General features: G+C 62.8%; 1 protein-coding gene across 1 annotated transcript; it reads left to right on the top strand.

The window, feature by feature from the left end:
• The first annotated feature begins 13,139 nt into the window (after positions 1-13,139).
• On the top strand, positions 13,140-15,648 carry CDKN1C (cyclin dependent kinase inhibitor 1C). The gene is made up of 4 exons (XM_060017567.1): positions 13,140-13,337; positions 13,518-14,167; positions 14,693-14,829; positions 14,925-15,648. The coding sequence occupies exons 2-3, from the start codon at positions 13,528-13,530 to the stop codon at positions 14,824-14,826; spliced, it is 774 nt and encodes a 257-aa protein (XP_059873550.1). The 5' UTR covers positions 13,140-13,337; positions 13,518-13,527; the 3' UTR covers positions 14,827-14,829; positions 14,925-15,648.
• Positions 15,649-20,209: the final 4,561 nt, after the last annotated feature.

A 20,209-nucleotide genomic window follows, 5' to 3' on the forward strand; every position in this document is an offset into this window, starting at 1 on the left:
GAGAGAAGAGCGTTTCTGGGAACCGCTCCTGGGCCCCTCCCCCCCTCCCCCCCAGAGCAGGAGGCTGCTGGGAGTTCCTGAGACGCTGGGTTTCCTCATTTCACTCTGCGGCGACCTCACCTGCTTGCTCAAGGCCATCAGAGCCCCACGATATGCAGGTTCACATGGCTTCACGCTGTCCCTCCGCGGGACCGGGCGGGGCCCCCTTGCAGCCAGCCAGAGCCCCTGCCGGAGCCCCCCGGGGGGCACACAGACTCCTCCTTGGGTCCAGGCACGATTTCGCAGATGAGTAACCAGATGCCCGTGCAGGACTCTGCTACTCCACCACCTGCCCTGCAGCCCAGAGCCAGGCCAAGCGTCAAAACCAACATCCCCTCTGCCGTGTGCTAACCACAGCTCACCAGTTTTCTAACTTCAGGGTCGAGAAGCCTGAGACAGGAGGGCCAGGCAGCCTGGGAGCCGCCCCTGCAGGGCCCGGGAGGGCAGGCCGAAGTCCAGCAGAAGCCCCAGGCCTGCTGTGGGGCCTTTCAGGGAGGGGCTAGGGGGTCCTAAGTCTGCAGGGGGAGTGGGCCTGAGGTGGAGGAAGACTTCAGTCCAGATGCGCGGGGTGGGCAGGAAGGGGCTGGTTACTCACCTCTCCCTGCGTCACGCAGGGCCTACGGGTGGCGTGGAACTGGTTGGAGCAGAAGCAATGGGATCCAGCCTAAGTAGCTGTCAGACAGGCTCTGTGGGCAGGGAGCTTCCTGGTCCCAGGGAGTGTGGGAAAAGTGCTCTCCTAGCCCTGCAACCGCACTCCCCCTGGACCCACTCCCAGCCCCGGGGCGCTCACAGCCTCTCAGAGAAACTTGCTGAAGTTCTTCTGGGTGAGGCTTATCTGAGCAGGGCTGGGGAGGAGGGCTTCTCAGAGGAGGTGACACCTCTGCAGAGTCCTAAGGATGAGCTGGCAGGATCCAGGGGGCTGGAGTCCCCCCTACCACCACCACACACCCACTGCCTGGCGATGGGCTGCAACACGGGCGTGTACAGGCGTGTGTGTGTGCACGTGGGTCTGCGTGTGTGGGAGAGGGCAGACAGAACCCAATACGTGGGACGCATAAGGAAATGATACACAGATTGCAAGCACGTAGGCTGGCTCTGCGTGCCGTGGAGCTGTGGCAGGGTCCTAAGCTCTTCTGTTCTAGAAGGAACCTCTAGCTGATCAGGGACCAAAGGGGGTGGGCCAGTGTAGAGACACTTCTGCAGTCCTGAGAGGGGGGACGTGGACTTGGGTAGAAGGTGGCAGCAGAGCGGGAGAGTCTGCAAAGCCGGGAAAGGAGCAGCTGACGGAGTGTCTGGGTGGTGTCCGTCAGCCGGGAAGGAACCAGGGTGTGAGTATGGGATCTTGAGGGGAGAACCTGCTGGGGCTCAGTGCTCGAGGGGGTGGAGACGTGGGTCACACACAGGTGCAGGAGCGTGGGGTCTGAGCTGGGGGTACCACAGGGCGTCTTCTGCATCGAGGTAGTAGTATTTAGGGCCCTGACTCAGGACGAGATGAACGCAGGAGGGGTTGATGCGGGTCCAGGGCACAGTGCCTGTTACCCTTACTATTCCCCGAGGGGCCCACCTCAACGTCACCTCTTCAGGGACGCCAAGGAGGTTTTGGCTGGGGCAGGACCAGGGCTGGGGGCAGGTCTCCGCCAGAGCTTACCTTCCCAGCCCAGGTGAGGCACAGTTTCGGGCCTCGGCCAGCAGGAGGGTGTCCAGACCCCACAGCAGCACCTGTGCCCCTCACAGCATCCCCAGGAGCTCAGACTCAGCTTGGTAGCTGTCCTTGAAGTCGCATCCTTACGAGGGGCGCCCCAGCCCACCGCAGGCACCGGGGGCCTGGCCTCAGTTTGTGGGCACCACCTTGGAGGTAGTTGGGTTAAGGGTCTGGGAGGGCGGGTGCAAAGTCCCTCTGCAGATGCCACAGGAGGGGCTGGGCTGGCAGGTGCCGAGAAACCTTCCAGAACTGGAGTCTGTGACGAGGCTCCTGGGGTTGGAGTCTGGGCAGGGGCTTCTCGGAGGAGGGGGCAGGGGCTGGGCCTTGTGTTGGTTCCGACTCAGCCCGTGGGTGGGTTTGTGGGATTGAGGCCTTCAGGACATGGCCTGGCCACATCCCCAGAGGAGGCTCTGCCAGCCAAAGGGGGCTTCTCTGCTGGCCTCTAGTGATGCAGGGACCCCTGGCCCCAGCGTCCAGGCAGAGGGAGGGCAGCAGGCTGCACAGGCCTGGGGTCCCACCTCTCACCCAGAAGCTCCGCCCTGCACCTGGCCCAGTGCTGGGATGCAGGGTCCCACGTGGTGAGGTGTGGGTCACTCAGTCCAGGGGCTCATGCCAGCCGATGGCCACAGCTGAGAGAGAAAGAGCCTTGACGGGGAAGCAGGGCCGAGAAGATTGCTGGAGGTGGCCTCAGGGAGAGAGGCCTGTGTACCGGAGACCCCGGGGCCCTCAGGTGATGGCTGGGGTACACTGTGGGATGGCGTGTCCCCCTTCTAGCAGGACCAGAGGAGAGGAGGACCAGGGGACCTTGCTCTTGGGACCCTCAAGGAGGTGCCAAAGGCCCCGCTTGCCTGGGACGTGGGGCTTTCCATGTGGAAACAGGAACTGTCCTGGAGAAGCCCGGCCAGCTGGTCACCCTCCCTCTCGGGTCCCTGGAGGCCAGACAGACTCACGCTGGGCCTTGACCTACAGGAAGGAAGGAAAGACGCTGGGGTGGGCGACAGCCCGGGCAGCAGAGCAGGGGTGGGCACTGCAAGGTCGCAGGCCCCGTCTCCAGGGCCCTGGAGGAACACCTTACCCCAAGTTCCATACTTGGGCAAGAACTACAGCTTCAACGGAGAGGTGTCCATCCAGGAAGGCGTGGAGGGGGGAGTGGCTAGCAGCTGGTGGTCTGGCCTGGCTAGGGCCTGGGTGGGGGGTGGTGAGAGGGCAGAAGGGCAGCCTGGAATCAGGAAAAGACGAGCCTTCCAACTTCATGGGAAAGCAGGGCTCAGAGACAGTAGTCATACACCTGTTCACCAGGCTGGGAGGGCGGAAACCGAGGCAGGACACGTGGCATGGATGCACTCCTCTCCATGTGCTCCTGGTGCCTCAGTCCCCGAAAGAGGCACAGGCCCGAGGGACCCGGAGGGGCCCCACATTTCCCCGAGCACCACCTCCTCCGGTCCTGGTCCCTCATCCCCCACTAGAAGGGACCGCCCCATGTTCTGACCATCCATCCCACACACCTCTACCCATCGGGAAGAAGCAGGAAGGACTTCCAGGACCCCAGAAGAGAAGTCACAAACCCAGGCACCCGTTCTTACCCCGGAGAACCCCCCTGGCCGGCACCAGTGCCTCCCCCTGCCGGAGGACACTGTCAGAGAGCCTGGCTCTTTGGTCTCTGTTGGCAACAGCCACACTGACACCTCAGGAGGTGACAAGCAGCAGCTTCCCTTCTGGGCACCCTGGGACCTGGTGGGGGGGTTTCTGGGGCCCCTGCTGCCTCCCACCCCGGCGCTCTGGTCCGATGCCCAGCTCGGGGGGCGGCCAGGTCTCACACGCATTTTGCAAACCGGAGAAGCATGAAGGATAGCCACGGCCTCCCGCCCTATCCCTTCCACTGGGACTCAGCCCTGCTGGATGGACAGTGAACACAGACGAGGGCACAAGTCAGACACCCCTGGCCCAGGCCCTGATTTGACAGTCGAGGAGGAGGGGCTGCCCAAGGTCACACCGCCAACAGTGACCGAGCCGGGACCAGACTGGCTCTGCAGGCAGCCCTGCTGGGCCAGCAGCTCCACAGCTTACCCGGCTTTGACAAGCATCTCATCCTCTCAAGCCTCAGTTTCCCCATCTGCAAAATGGGACAATGCTAATTCCTCCCTCGTAGGATACATGTGAGGATTAAATGAGGCAACCTGCACGTAAATCGCGTGGCCGGGGCGGCTGCCTGGCACAGAGAGGGTGTGTTGCCAGCAACAGCAGGGTACCGACCAGGGATGCCGCTGAGCACCGGGCATGTGTGCAGCCGGGCGAAACAGCCTGTGTTCCATGAAGACAGACCCACCAGTCGCTGTGATGTGTGTCCCACAGACCCCCTGGGTCGCGTGGTAGCACTGTCCAAGCTGCTTGTTACGTAAATACTGCTTCATCCTGTCTGACAATTTATTAGGGAACTGCACATGATTTGGGGGTACAAATGCCTTTGTTGGGGTTGGAGTCTCCCTGCCAGCCCACACTCCTGGGCTCAGAGCAAATGTCCACTTTTCATTACAGAGGCAGCTGGTGGGGTCCTCAGTGCTCGGCTGTGCCCTGCCCACCCCTCTAGGTCTGGAGGGAGAGACCGATGATGCAGAGGGTGATGCCTCTTCTCAAGGAGGGGGCCCCTGTGCCAGGCACATAGGACATGGCCTCCGAGCCTCATCAGGAGCCTTACAGATGAGAAAGCAGAGGCACAGAGAGGTTAAGCGATTTGCCCAAGGTCACACAGCCAGGAAGAGGCAGTCACTCTGCTCAACTCCAAAGCCCACAGAGTTGCCCGTCGACCAGGCAGCGCCCACTACCTTGCCCCCTGCCCCATTCCTCTTGCTGTGCGAAGATGCCACCGGCAGGAATCTGGGCCCGCTGGCACCCTGGGGGCAGCCGTGGGCTGTGGCCATACCCTCCTGTCCCCCCAGCAAGGACCTGCTGCCTCTCACCCCCCACCTGCACTCCAGGCCATGAGGCACCTCCTGGCACCATCCTCCGAACTCCCCTCCCTCTTCTTCCTCTCACCCCCCATCCCAGGCTCCCTGAGCCCTCAGGACTGGCCTCTCCCAGGCTTGCAGCCTCTGCTGGCGCCCCGTCATTGCCGCTTCCCTGACTCTTCCTCACCTCGCTCCCAACTGCTGGTCCTGGCACCTGCAGCCACCACTCAACCACAGGACCCTGGACCCCCAGCTAGAACCCTCTGGGGCTCCCTGGTGCCTTCGGGATGTAGCCAGCTCCTGGGCCAGATGGGTCCCCAGGCCCTGCAAACCTGCGACCCTCTCCAGCCTCCATCCAGCCCCCACCCAGTCCATTCCCTGCTCCCTCTCCAGGCACCAGCTGCGACGGGCCGTGGAGGCCTGCAAGGCCTGGGCATGGCCACCTCCCTGCCTGGGCCCCCCTCCGTTCCCAGACTCATCATCCTCACCCCAAAGCTGGGGTGGCCCCTGCTGGGGGCTCCTGCTGTATCCCACTTCCCACCATCATAGCACACCTGTCCCGGTAGCTGTGGAGGTTCAGGGTTTGTGCCTGACCGTGGGCAGCTTGGAGGCGGACCCCAGGCCTTCCCTGGCGGCCCACAGGGTTCCCTTAGGGTGTGGGCTTATTTTTGGGGGTGTGGACAGCTGATGGAGATTGTGGGGCACACGCGTCCCTTCAAGCCTGCTGTCTCATCTGCTGTCCCCCCAGCCAGGCACTTCTGCCCAGATGCCCGCTGGGCCTTAGCCCCCAGCCCAGACATGGGAGTTATAGTTACTGGTTTGGTCGTTGATGTTGTCAGGTGGGCCAGAGTCCAGTTCCCCGATCAGGCCTGAAACCCGGGCCCCCCCCCAGTGAAAGTGCCCCATCCTAACCACTGGGCCACCAGGGAATTCCCCAGGTGTGCCCCGCAAGGGAAGGTCCGCGTGCGGCCCCCCAGGCCCAGCAGCGGGGGTGGGCAGGGGCGTGCACCACCAGGGAATTCCCCAGGTGTGCCCCGCAAGGCAAGGTCCGCGTGCAGCCCCCCAGGCCCAGCAGCGGGGGCGGGCAGGGGCGGCCAGGTGCAGGCCTTACAGAGAGATCCAGTGACCCGACCGGCGGCACCGATGGCGCGAACAAGGCAGAGGGCGCTGGGGTGAGGCCGGGCCCCTGCAGGACCTGGCAGGAAAAGGAAGAGGAGGGGCTGAAGGGCAGCCGAGGGGAGGGGGGAGGGGGGAGGGGAAGAGAAGGGGCGAAGGGGAGGGGGGAAGGCGAGGAAAAGGGACGCGGACGGGGGAGGGGGAGGGGCGGCTGAGGCCCTCACCTGGGTTCTGTGGCCTCTTTGTCTCTCCCCTCCTTGGCTCCCTGGCCCCCTGCCCACCCTGGAGACAGCAGAGGCCGCACGCTCTTTACCGCTAAGGTGTGAGGGACACCCCTCACCCCAAGCACCTTGGGGTGCTGGAAATTTTTTGAAACTGAGGCTTCCCCCTCCACAGCCTTGACTGGCCACAGTGGGCAGACCTCACCCCAGTCTTAGACTCGAGGAGACTCAGGGTCACAGAGAGTGAGGCCCTTGGCCAAGGCACCCACGGGGAGAGGAAGAGTGAGGTGGGCAGGCAGGCGGCAGTGGGGGGAGGGGGTGGCTGGAGGCTGCGCAGGGTCCGCCCTCCACTTTCCGGCCCCAGTGGGCTGCGTGGGCGGGCTGCTGGAGGTGGTGCCCTTTGTGGACACCAGGGGGCAGCAGGCCCCCAGTTTGGGGCCTCAAGGCTGCTGCCGGCGGGTGGGGAGGCGGCCTGGGCTGGTCTGGCCGGGGGCCCAGGGGCTGCCGCTCACATTGAGGACGGTTGTGGTCCCCCTGCCCGGGCCATTGGGGGAGGGAGGGGACAGGCACCGCTTCTGCTGAGCCCCTACTCTTTGCAGCCCTGGCTTGGCCGGGTTGTCTTACTTTCACCTCCTGGCCTCTGTCCTGATCAGCTGCTGCTCACCTTGGAAACGCTGCGGGGGCGGGGGGGGGGGGGGGGGGGGCGGGGGGGGGCGGCCGGGGGGAAGTTGGGCAAACGTGGGGAGTGAGTGGATAGGGGAGCGGACAGAGTGGTGAGGGCTGTCCTCCTCGCCTGACCGTGGGCGGGCAGCAGGCAGGCGGCTGCTCCCTCATCCTGCCCTGACTTGCGGTGGGAGCCTGCTGGGGGTGTCCCAGTGCCTGCCAGTACTAGGTGCTCAATTAATGTCTCGCATGAAGTCTCTCCTGAAGCCTAGGAAGGCCCTGCCTCTTGTTCCTCCATGGCTGCGGGGGTCCAGGTCCTGCTGTGGGAGGGCTGGGGACCATCACATCTCCTCCCTGGCATTTCAGCTGCTCTGAACGCCACGCGGAGGTGTTGGAAGCAGGGTGGGAGAGGGGGTCCCTGGTGTACCCTGTGGGTAGAAGATGCTGACTCACAGGGGACCCCACTAGCTCAAGAAGACTAGACAGGAAGTTGGGGGGCATGGTGGGCATGAGGTCTGGGAAGGGGGGGTCATCTGCTCATCTCCGATGTGCTTTTCTTGCTGTTTCCCTGGCAAGGTGAGCCTCTGGCCCAGGGGACCGTCCAGTCTGTGTCCTGCGGGTGGGGAGCCGGTGGGACTCAGAGCTGTGGCCACAGAGGGTGTCTGAGCCAGGCCCTGAGATCTTCCTCGGTGCCTGCCCCCCCCCCCCGGGACACCTCCTCAGCCCTGGGAGGGTCTGTCTGGAGCCTCGGATGACCAGTGGTCCAGGGGCTCCTGGGACTTTGAGGACTGAAACCAGCAAAGTCCCAATTAAGGCGGGAAGAGGGGTTCCCCCTGCTTGAGACCCCCGGGGTCGGGGGAAGCAGCCCCGCTCTATGTTGGAGATGGGGCGGAGGAACTCTCACGTCCAGGGCTGTTCCTGTTTCCCCGCTCCTCCCCCGGGGCTGCCCAGCCCCTCCCACCGATTCAGGGTGGGGGGGAGTGAGGACCCCGGCCCCGACCCTGAGTACAAGGCAGTCCCTGTAATCGGAGCTTTGGATTCACGTTGTGTGGCTTGCGGACAGTCACCGGAGGGAGGCCGGCACCTGCGGAGGACGTGCCTGGCAGCCGCCCCGAGAACAGCCCCTCCTGGGGGGCCGGGGGCGGGGCGAGCCAAGCGGCGGGAACTCGGTGCGGGAGGAACATTCTCGCTGCGCGCGGGGTGCTGGGCCCCTGCCAAGGGCGCCAGGAAACCTCCCCCTGTGCGTGCGGGCGCGCAAGCACAGAGCTGGGCCGATCCGCCTGTCGCTGGGGGCTGGCTGGTTAATCTTTAACTCTCCCTACCCCTCGGGGCCTCCAGGCCCCATCTTACGGAGGAGAAGGTGAGGCTCAGAGGGGCAGCGGCCTCCCCAGGGGACCTGCCAGGCCGGCCCAGGGCCTTGGTGAAGTGCGCCGCTGGGTGACGTGCTTTGACTCCCCGGGCACACTGGGTGAGCTGGTGGGGCGGTGAGGGCCTTACCCTGGTGGGCGGGAGGTGGACAAGCTGAGATCTGCACGTGGAAAGGCCGACTTGGCTGGGCAGGAGCTCGGTCACCTCCCTGGTAGGATGAACCCCAGGGGTCAGCCATCCCGGGGGAGGGCCATACACCCACATGTGCCCGCCCCTGGCTCCAGGGCTCGCGGGGGTGTCAGGGGACGTTAACTTCGGGACCCTTGACTTGTTTCCTCTCCCGCTTTTGTGCCTACCGGCCCCTCATAGCAGTCAGGTGGAGGGGCTCAGGGCTGGGCCAGAGGCACAGATCAGCTGCCGTTGAGCGCTGGGTGATCGCAGGCAGGTTGCTTAACCTCTCTGAGCCTCAGGCTCCTCCCTTGGCAAATGGGCATCAAAACGCCTCCGTCTTCAGGTTCTTGGAATGATTAGAGGCAAGGAGGCCAGCCTCAGTGCAGGGCAGGCTCGAGGTAGCTACTGTGGTCGCCAGTTGTCATGTCCTTCCAGACTCCTCAGACAGGGCAGTACCCTGGATAGCAATCGGAGAGCTGTGGGAAGGGAAGGGCACAGACACAGAGGCCCCTGCAGGGTCCCCAGAAGCACTGCTGGGGGTGGGTCCTGGCACACCCACTGCCCCAGTGGGTCCCCAGGAGAAGGGAGGTTTGGGGCAGCCAGAGAGGCCGGTGGTGCCGAAGTCAGCCACCAGGGGGAAGCACGCGGCTGAGGATGGCGTTTCCCTGCCACCAGAGACCAGGTTCGGCCACTCATTCCGGCAAGCATGTTTCTCCTCCCTGGAAAAAAAGCCCACAGTATCCACCGACTGTGGGGTGTTGTGAGGACTAAACGCCCCCCGCATCGGGCCTTAACCACTGTAAAAGCTGGAGCAAGTCCTTGAATCTTCCTGAACCTTCCTTTCCTCACCGGGATATACCCGTGCCACATATGTGAGTCAGGGGAAGTAGTGTCTGTACCGGATGACTCTCACTGTTTAGTGACTGAAGATGCAATGAAAGTTTCTCACTCCCGTCCTGGTCAGGTGGGTGTGCAGAAGGCGCCTTGGGTCTGGTGGTTCGGCTCCACGTGGGCTTTCAGGGCTCCTGGCGCTGCAGGCTCTGCTGTCCCCAGGGGCCCCCCTCCCCCCCCCGCCCACGCCCCCGCCAGTGGGGAGGGGAGGAGGACCGCTTGGCTGATTTTGATGGGCGCTGCCTGGAAGTGGTGCAGAGCACCCCTGCTCACGTCTGTGGCCCCCGTCGCAAGGGGGTTGGGCACGTGGGCTTTCTGTGTGCTTACAGGAAAAGGCAAAGGTTTGGTGAGCTCGTAGCTTTTACTCTGCTGCTCCTAGGCTGGATGAGGTGAGAGCTACAGAGATGCACCTGCAGGATACCAGCAGGGGGCCTGGCGCTTAGGACCCCCACCCCCCACCCCCCGCTGCAAATAGGCTCCCCGTTGCTGCACATGCAGGATTTGCGGGCGTAGGGTAGCCCCGCCCCTCCCTGGTTCTGCTGTCTGCACAAACATTGTTCCTTTCAAATGCTTCTTTCCTTTGGATACATTTTAAGTTACAAAAGCAGATCCTGGCTGTTGTACCTAGACACATATTTGCTTGTCCAGAGCCCCTTGGGGCGGAGGGCTGGGCCTCCTCTCAGTGCTGGCGGCTCCCAGCCCTCCCCACCATCCGTCCCTGGTGCAGGGAGGGACCCAACCTACTACTGGGAACAGCAGGTTCAGTAAGCCAGTGGGTACCATCCTGGATCGAATTCAAGGTCACAGACTCAGAAGGTCACCTCCCTGCCCTAATGAGGTGACTGAGCGAGGAGGTGTCCCCATGGCCCCTGGAGAAATATAACTAGGACACCAGGCAGCTGGGGGTGGCCCTGGCAGCTGACCCAGCCTCTGTGCCTCCAAGCCTCCAGCTCTCCGTTCCCTCCCCCGTAAAACAGGTGAGGCCCAGCAAGGGATCTGCGGAAACCATCCTGTGCAGGGCTCGGCTGGCTGAGGGCCCCACAGCTGCCACGCTATGTGACCCAACATGTATGGGACGCCCACTTCCAGTCCTTGGCGACGGGACTCCAAGTCACATGCTGTTGGGCTTGTCGCTGGGGGGGCCCCGGGACCCATCTGCCTGAACTCAGCTGGCACCCATGGGGGTGTCTCGTGTGCACCGAAGGCAGTCGGGATGGCCCTCCCAGGCCTGTCCTCGGGCCAGACCGTGCACGCGCAGGGCAGGGTCGCAAGAGGCCTGGTGCAGGGTCAGCTCCCATAGGTTATGAAGCGCGCACTAGGCCCCCTGCCCTTGGGGGCAGGGCACACAGGTGTTCATACCATGGGGCAGCCCTTGCCAGGGATGAGAGTGCTGGCTCCCCTGGGTGCCCAGAGCAGGGCTGGGAGTGCGGTGGCTTCAGTCTTGTCCGAAGGGAGATGGCCTGGAGGCTGAGCCTGGGCCGGGGGTTGGCTCCTTCCCCGGCCTGCCCTCCCAGATGGCTGAAGTCACGGCATCCTGACCTCTTGGGAAATCCTGGGGGCCATGTGGTTCCATGTTTGGTGGTCACTACCCACTGTGGCCCTGTGCATATGGCCTCTGGGGAGACTGGTGTGGCCGTGGCACTAGGGTGGGGCAAGGCCCTGCCTCCTAACTCCAGGCCAGGTGATATCAGCCCCACCCAAGGGGTCCACAGGGCCAGGGGAGCCTCTGTCATCTTATTTTCCCGAAGATAAAAAGTTGTACTGGACTTCCCTGGTGGCACAGTGGTTAAGAATCCGCCTGCCAGTGCAGGGGACACCGGTTCGAGCCCTGGTCCGGGAAGATCCCACATGCCGCGGAGCAACAAAGCCCGTGCACCACAACTGCTGAGCCTGTGCTCTAGAGCCCGCGAGCCACAGCTACTGAGCCTGTGTGCTACAACTACTGAAGCCCGTGCGCCTAGAGCCCGTGCTCCGCAACAAGAGAAGCCACTGCAACGAGAAGACGGCGCGCCACAACGAAGAATAGCCCTGCTCACCGCAACTAGAGAAAAGCCCGCGCAGCAACGAAGACCCAACGCAGCCAAAAATAAATAAATTAATTAAAAAAATTTGTACCAACTGTACTTGTGGAAAAGTTGGAATAGAATGCACAAAAAAGAGGAAAGAAATATAACACGAATCATCAACTTTGCATCCACTTTGGTCCTGCTGTCAAGAGCCGAGACTGGCAACGTGCCCTGTCCCTTAGCTGGGCTGATGGCTTCTTCTGCTGGCCTTCATCCCAAACCTTGCCTCCACAAGCCTCCTCCAGGACACGTCTGCATGCTAGCAAGGAGTCCCGTCCCTGAAGGGACCTGGAAACCACCTGACCCTGCGGGGGAGGCAGGCAGGTTGGGTTGGGTCGGCCCCAGCTCCTTTCTCACTGGGCTCGTGGGCTCACCCAGGACAGGGGCTGGGAGCTCAGGGCCCTGCTGGGCCCTCCAGCAGGAGCTTGGCCGTCCCCCTCCCCACCTGAGCTGCTGGAGGCATTTCCTAGGCCCCCAGCGCTGGGACAGGCTGGGCCAAGGACATAGCTGCAGAAAGTTACAGTCTCCTGTGGCCTGGCCCCGATGGGATGGCCACTGGGGAGAGCCAGGGGCCACACCAAGAAGCGGGGGAGCAGGGTCATAGGCCTTGCCGGGCAGGTCCTTCCCTTTCTGGGCTGGCTTCTTTTCTCCCTGACACTGTGGTAGGGCCCACTGGCTCGCATGCCCTGTCATTCATTCTTGGGTGTGTACTTTCCCAACCAACACGTTTCCTGGGCACAAATGAGGGGGTGCTAGCCTTCCAGGATGGAGACACAGAGGCGCAGCTCCTATAAGCAGCTGGACCAGGGCTGCCTGGGCGCCCTCGTGGCTGCTCTCTGCTGCCCCCCCCGCCCCCACCCCATCTGGCGGTTCCCTGTGTGACAAGGGATAAGCCTGGCCGGGAGGATCAGCGTGCACAGTCAGGGTCCCAGGCTGGGCAGGGCCAGCCCCACCCTAGTGGAGAAGCCCTCAGCGCCCTGTCCAATAGCCAGCCAGCCAACCCCCGGCCTGGCCAAGCCTGAAGTGGCCGAGCACCCAGTCAGTGACGTAGCTCAGGATGTCACAGGGCGCATAGCTCAGGATGGGCACGGCCAGTTTCCCATCCACCGCGCAGGACTTACGGCCCCAAGGGCTACAGTCTCCAGACCCTGGCTCCAGGCGACTGTGGGCCAGCTCTCAAGGTGTCTGCCACTTCGCCCTTGGAGAAAGAGCGGAGCAGAGCCTCCCTCCCCCGGCCCCCCAAACTCCTCTCCCCGCTCACTCGTGGGCCTTAGGTCTAGCAGGTGTGTTAGGGCTCCAGGTGCGCGGAACCCTGCCAGGCACACAAGCCTCGGGCGCAGCAGGCCGCGCGGGGGCAGCCGAAGACCCTATCTAGCTCCAGCCAGGGACGAGCTGGCCGCGGCGGGTTAAAGGCCCGTCAACTGGCGCGGGAGGCCCAAGGGCGAGCGCGGGCGGCGGGGCTGGGTGCCCCCGGGGGGGCGAGTCGGGCCAGGCCGAACGCCGGTCTTGCCGGGGGTCGTCGCCCGCCGCGCCCGGTAGGGCGCGCCAGCAGGGGTGGGGGGGGCGCCCGCGCCACCGCCGCCGAGCAGCCCCCGCCTGCAGACAAAGGAGCCGGCGGGGGGCGGGAGCGGGGGCGGGGGTGGGGGTGGGGTGGGGGTGGGGGGGGGGATGGGGCGAGGGGGCGGGGCGCCGCGGTGTCACGTTACCGCCCGCAGCGCCCTTTAACTCCGGCCCCGCCCCGCGCACCGCCCCCTCCCCCGCCGCTGCGCGCGCCCCGCGCCCCGCCAATCGGCCCTCGCGCCCCGCCCCGCCCTCGGGTGGGTGTGTGCGCAGGGCCAATGGGCGGCGGGCGGGGGCCGGACCGCCGGAGGGGCGGGGGCAGCGCGGCGCCGGCCAATCGCCGCGGTGTTGTTGAAACTGAAAATACTACATTATGCTAATAGCAGCGCGGCCCGTGCGCGGGGGGGTGGGACCCTCGCGTATAAAGGGGCGCGCGAGGACTGGGCGTTCCACAGGCCAAGTGCTCTGCGCTCGGTGGGTGCCAGCCAGGCCAGGGCTAGCCGAGCGAGCGAGGACAGGCACCCGAGGGGGCGCGGCCGCCGGCCGGACGACACAGCGAGCGAGACTCAGGAGCAGTCCACGGCCCGACAGCCAGGTAGCCGCCGCGCCGCCCTCCCAGCGCGTCCCTTTGCAAATGCAGACTCCGGCGCGCGGGGTCTCACTTGCGCCCGGCCTCCGCCCTCCTTTCCTCTCTTCCTCCTCCTCCTCCTCTCCTCTCCTCTCCCGCCGCCCGGCCCGCGCAGCCCCCGGAAAAGTCCGATGCGTATCTCCGCAGCGCGTCGGCAATGGAGCGCCTGGTCGCCCGCCGCACCTTTCCCCTGTTCGCGCGCACCAGCGCTTGCCGCAGCCTCTTCGGGCCCGTGGACCACGAGGAGCTCAGCCGCGAGCTGCAGATGCGCCTAGCCGAGCTGAGCGCCGAGGACCAGCGTCGCTGGGACTACAACTTCCAGCAGGACGTGCCACTGCGGGGCCCCGGGCGCCTGCAGTGGACCGAGGTGGACAGCGACTCCGTGCCCGCCTTCTACCGCGAGACGGTGCAGGTGGGGCGCTGTCGCCTGCTCCTGGCGCCTCGTCCCCGCCCGGACGGCGCGGGCGATAGCCCGCCCTCCGGGCCGCCGGCCGATGAGTCCCTCGACGGCCTCGGGGAGGCGCCGGCGTCGCCGTCCAGCGGCCCGTCCGTAGCGCCTGCCCCGGCCCCGGCCCCGGCGCCGCAGGAGAGCTCTGAGCCGGAGGCGGTCCCGCCGCCGCGCAGCCAGGAGCCCCTGGCCGAGCCGCCGCACTCAGGGATTTCGGGGCGCCCCGCGCCGGGCACTGCCGCCACTGCCACCAACACCAACGCCGCCGCCGCCACTGCCGCCGCCGCTGCCACCACTGCCGCCGCCGGAGGCGCCGCGATCAAGAAGCTGTCCGGGCCTCTCATCTCCGGTGAGTCCCGCGCGGCCCCGCCCCAGCCCGGCCCGGCCCTGCTTTGTCCGGCCGGCCGGGCTCCCAGGCCCTCGGGGGCCTCTCTTGGTCCCCGCCTCCTCCGTGGCGTTAAAGGGCCCGCAGCGCGCGGGGCGAGGCAGCGCCCGCACCCCGTCCCCGCCCTGTTGTTGTGCTCCGGAGAGGTTCGCGCGGGAGGGTTGGGAGGGCGCGCTCTGGCCCCCTCCGAGCGCGATCCTCGCCCGGGCCACTGGAGACCCTCTTCGGGCGCGGCCCGGCGCGGCGATCGCGGCGCGGAGGGGGTTAAGCGCGGCGGTAGCCCCGGGGGGCTTGGCCGCGGGACAAGGGGAAATGCTTACACAGCACATTGCGCGGCGACGTAAACAAAGCTGACCCGCCGCGGACCTCGGCGCGGGCGGGGACGGCGCCCCCCCACCGGCCGCCCAGCCGCCCGCGCCTCCTCCCGGCACCCTCTTGGGCTCCCCGGCCGGCCCCGCCCTGACCGGCCGCGCGCGCTGTGGCCCGCAGATTTCTTCGCCAAGCGCAAGAGACCCGCGCCCGAAGCCAAGGCGTCGAACGAGGTTCCCGCGGGATGCGCCGCGCCCGGCGCCGCTCCAGCCGTCGGCTCGGCTGAGCAAACCCCGCGCAAGCGGCTGCGATGAGAGGTGAGCGCGGCAGACGGGGCGGGCGGGGAGGGGCGTCCCGCGGGGTCCCGGCGGCCAGTCTGTCGCCGCTCGCTCACCGCACCTCTCTCCCGCAGCCTCGCGCCCAACGAGCCCCGAGGGAGCCCGCTGGGCAGCGGACAGGAGAGGAGCGCTGGGCCTCGGCTGGGACCGTCCATGTAGCAGCAACCGGCGGCAGCTGCCACGGAGCAGCGTTCGGTTTTGTGTTTAAAGTTTGAAAACTGTGCAATGTATTAATAACGTCTTTTATATCTAAATGTATTCTGCACGAGGAGTACACTGGTCCCAAGGTGTAAAGCTTTAAGAGTCATTTATATAAAATGTTTAATCTCTGCTGAAACTCAGTGCAAAAAAATGAAAAAAGAAAAAAAAAAGGAAAAAAGGAAAAAAACATGTATATTTGTACAAAAAGTTTTTAAAGTTATACTAACTTATATTTTCTATTTATGTCGAGGCGTGGGCCGCTCTGCCACGCGCTAGCTCGGTTATTGGTTATGCCAAAGGCACCTCACTCGCATCTGGTTATCGACAAATGTAAATTTATTTTTTATAGCGGACTCTGGGGGGAGGGGGTCGCTCACAAGCTGTAGCTGCCGTACAAGCCCATCTAGCTTGCAGTCTCTTCGCGCTTTCGCTGTCTCTTTTTACTATTATGATTATTTTAAACTTGAAGACAAATCTGTTAAAAGAAAAAAAAAAAGAAAAAAAAAAGAAAAAAAAAAAAGGTTCCTGAGCCGTCTGCACCACTGCCCCGGCTCCTCGTCCGCCGGGTTCTAAATAAAGAGGCCGAATAATGCTGCAGCTCAGCTCCGTGTGTGCTTGTACCGCCTCCAGCTTTCCCCTCCGGCGCCCCCAAATGTTAGGGAGTTAGAACCCGGGGGCAGCCCTAAAGGGAGGGAGGGGGGCTTTCTCCTGGCAGGGCTGGCCCACGCCCACCTGCTCCAGGGCCCTAATTTAGGGATGAGCGGCCCCGCCCTCGCTCTGCATTTATCACATGCACACACGCGCGCGCGCGCACACACACACACACACACACACACACACACACACACACGTGTGCAGGGCTGTACACGGAGACCAGGGCTCACTGTTTCCCAGGCTCCAAGGAGACCACCCCAGCTGCCCTGGGCCGAGCCCCAATGGGACTCAGGTGGGCACCTGCGGGGACTGGGCCGGTCGCAGGCCCGGAGAGGGCGAACCTGAGCCTGAAATTCTTCAGGCCCCGCCCAAGGTGGACCCCAACGGCTCCAAAGTCCTCCGCTTCGTGGGCCCCGGTGTCCCCCAGGGTGGGGCCGCAGGACCGCAGATGTGTTCTGGCCTCTTCTCTCGCCCACGGTGGGGGAGGGGCAGCCTGCAGGCCTGCGGGGAAGAAGGGAGGGGGAGGCCAAGAGGAAGGGCCCAGGGGCAGGTGGGGGTGGGGAGGGATGAGATGCGCCGCAGCTTCGGTGGAAAAACTCGAGGCCGGATCCACCCGGGCACCCACCAGCCTTCTAGTTTCCAAGTGCTCCCTTTTAGTCAAAAGGCGAGGTTTATTTTTTTTTTTATAGCTGACCTATAAACCTCTGAAAATTATGGCTTACAATGGAAAGGGTGGTGTAAAATAGCAAAAACGGACGGCTAGCAGTATTTTTGCTGGTGCCTTGGGCCTGGGGAAGCGGAGCAGTGGTGGTGTATTTTTTTAAGTTAACAGTTTTGGGGCTGGTTGCGACACTGATGTCCCCCACGGATCAGGGTCAAAGACTCGGCTGAAGCCTCGATTTTGGAGATGCGTTTGGACATGCGATTCACTTCCCCTCCCCCGCAGCTGCCTGAAAGGGTGGGGAGGAGGGAAGTGGGACCGGCCCGAGGCCCAGCTGGGGCTGCACGCTGAGAAATACCTCCCCTGGGAAATGAGAGTAGGGGCCCCGCCGCCTTCAGCTCAGCCCGAGCACATCCTGGGAATTAGACCTGCCGAGATCTGACTTCAGGCTCTGCACCTCTCCTCTGGGGAGGGGGCCTCCCCCAGGCCTGCCTGTGTGACCAGGTGGGAGCTCAGCCTGGCTGAGCGGGAGGGAGGAAGATGGCGCGAGCTGGGAGTCCGAGGGCAGCGCACCCTGCTGGAGTGACCGTTCACACTGAGGACAGAGTCTGGCTGGGGGTGGGCACGTCCCCACCCCAAACTCAATGCGACCGGGCATCCTACCCGCCCCCCACCCCCTGACCCCGCTCTGCTGCTTACACCCCTAGCCCCCAGCACGGACCTGGGGATGCAACCCCTTGCTACCCAGCTTCCGGGTGTCACTCAGGGTGGCTTTCTCAAAAGCACCAGGGCCGTGTAGGGACGGGAAGGGGACACTAACGTCGTTTCTGGGGCCAGTTTCTCCCCCAGGCAGGAGCTCGCAGCAGAGACCCAGAGGTTGCCCTCCATAGGGAAAAAGCACTGGATTTTGAGTCACAGTGTGACCTGGGCAACTTCTTACGGACCAAGCTGGGAAGACAAAATGTAGGGCCGCTAACCATGAACCAATGATGGGACGATAAAGGGGCAGAGGCTGAGCAGGGACTGCCCCGGGCAGTGGTGGGCAGGGCGCTTTAGCTGGGTGTTTGGGGAAGCTGTGGGATGGGATGTCACCCATAGGGTGAGTGTAGTGGAGCCAGAGGGTCCTGATGAAGCTGGAGAGTAGGGCCGAGGGGGCCACTCGGGGGTCTCCCATGGCCCTGGCATGGCCTGCTGGTGCGTGTTGGGCTGGCACATGGTTTAAACATTATTCATTGTAAGAGTGCCTTTGAGGGTCTGCCTGCAGGGCCTCTCCACGCCCTGGTCTCCCACTGCTCTCCTGGACCTTCCTGATTCTGATGGGCTGGCATCAATCGCTGGACCTTGTCTGCAGGCAGTAGGGAGCCCTTGGGAAGACTGAAGCGGGGTGACAGAAGCTGAGGCAATTTAAGAAAGCATCCTAAGGCTGCCGGGAGGAGAACAAAGGAGGGGCCAGGGAGGGGCTACTGTGGCCGGCCACCCTAGCAGAGGTACCAGGTGGGCAAACGTTCCCAGTGCCTCCAGCACACCAGACACTGCTCTAGGCACCAGAGACACAGCGATGCATGAAACAGACACAATTCCCTGCTAGCAGGAGCTGCCTCTGTGGGGAGAGGTGACATAACCCGGGGCCAGGGGGCTATTGTTTAAAGCAGGCCATGCCAGGAAGCCCCCCTCCCACCCCCCAGCAAGTGCATCTGAGCTTGGCGGAGGTGAGGGGTGCAAGTCTTGAGGATTAACTGGGAGAAGGTAGTTTCAGCAGAGGGAGCAGCCAGTGCAAAGGCCCTGAGGTCTGGAGTGCTCACAGAATAGTGGACCAGAGGGGCCGGAGTGGGAGGTGGGGTGGGGGGATCTGGGAGGTATATTGGGAGGGAGAGCTGATGGGACTTGCTGATGGACTGGTCGGGGTGAGGCCTGAGGGGGACTGGAAAGTGGGGAAGCGGGGGAGACCTCTGAGGTTCCTGGTTCCATGTTAGTGTGAATGTGGGCCATGCTCAGAGCTGAGGAAGCCTTCCCAGAGAAGGGGAGAGCCCCTTCTTTTGGACGTAAGTTGTAGTTCAGGCTACCCTGCCCCGATTTCCACTCCCAGCCAGGCCCTGTGGACACCAGGACAGTCCTGTCCATGAGACATTAGCTTTCCACGTTACAGGGGAGGACAGCAAAGCCACTGGCCCAGGGTCACTGGCCAAGTGCCCAAGTCAGGACACAGCCCACGCTCCTGGCCCAATGGCTCTAGCTGCCCTCCCCCGATGCTGTCTCAAGAGCACTGTTTCTTTTTGTTTTTAAAAAAGTTTTTATAGGGCTTCCCTGGTGGCGCAGTGGTTGAGAGTCCGCCTGCCGATGCAGGGGACGCGGGTTCGTGCCCCGGTCCGGGAAGATCTCACATGCCACGGAGCGGCTGGACCCGTGAGCCATGGCCACTGAGCCTGCGTGTCCGGAGCCTGTGCTCCGCAACGGGAGAGGCCACAGCAGTGAGAGGCCCGTGTACCGCCAAAAACAAAACAAAACAAAACAAAACAAAAAAACCCAAAAAGTTTTTATACGTTATTTAAATATTAACGGAAGTCTATATTTTATATGAGTTCACTCTCCATGTTGGATATTGTATGGGTTTGGACAGATGTATAAGGACATGAATCCACCATTACAGGATCCTAAAGAGTACTTTCCTGCCCTAAAAATCCTCTGTAATCTGCCTGTTCATCCTTCCTCCCAGCCCCTGGCAACCACTGAACTTTTACTGTCTCCATAGTTTTGCCTTTTTCAGAATGTCATAGTGTTTGATTCCTACAATGTGGAGCCTTTTCTCATTGGCTTCTTTTTTCACTTCACTTCTTAAGTTTCCTCCAAATGAGCTTGATAGCTCATTTTATTTTTTATTTTTTTAATTTTTAAAAAATTTTTTGTTTTTGTTTTTTGGCGGTACGCGGGCCTCTCACTGCTGTGGCCTCTCCCGTTGCGGAGCACAGGCTCCGGACGCGCAGGCTCAGCGGCCATGGCTCACGGGCCCAGCCGCTCCGCGGCATGTGGGATCTTCCCGGACCGGGGCACGAACCCGTGTCCCCCGCATCGGCAGGCGGACTCTCAACCACTGCGCCACCAGGGAAGCCCTTGCTAGCTCATTTTAAAATATTTCTCAGTAATATTCCATCATCTGGATGGACCACAGTTTATTCAACTGTTCACCTACTGAAGGACATCTTGGCTGCTCCCAAGTTTGGGCAATTGTGAATAAAACTGTGCACATTTTTGGTGTGGAGCTAAGTTCTCAACTCCTTGGAGGAAATACCAAGGAGCACGGTTGCTGGATCATACGGTAAGAGTACACTGAATTTTGTGAGACACCGCCGAAGGCGCTGTACCATTTTTGCATTCCCACCAGCAGTGAATGAGAGTTCCTGTCCAAGACACTGTTTTTCAAACTTTTCTCCTGGGTGGACCACACTGACCACGAGTTTTTTTTTTTTTTTTTTAGAATGACCACGAGTTTTTAGGTGAATTCAAACAAACAGAAACCTAATTACAATTTAGACACAAAGACAAAGCATAATCAAAAATGAATGTTAGGGGCTTCCCTGGTGGCGCAGTGGTTGAGAGTCCGCCTGCCGATGCAGGGGACACGGGTTCGTGCCCCGGTCCGGGAAGATCCCACGTGCCGCGGAGCGGCTGGACCCGTGAGCCATGGCCGCTGAGCCTGCGCGTCCGGAGCCTGTGCTCCACAACGGGAGAAGCGCAACAGTGAGAGGCCCGCGTACCGCAAAAAAAAAAAAAAAAAAAGAACGTTAAAGAATTCCTTGGTGTCCAATGGTTAGGACTCGGCACTTTCACTGCTGAGGCCTGGGTTCA

Source organism: Delphinus delphis, chromosome 8 (genome assembly GCF_949987515.2).
Source record: "Delphinus delphis chromosome 8, mDelDel1.2, whole genome shotgun sequence".
Classification (NCBI taxonomy): Eukaryota; Metazoa; Chordata; class Mammalia; order Artiodactyla; family Delphinidae; genus Delphinus; species Delphinus delphis.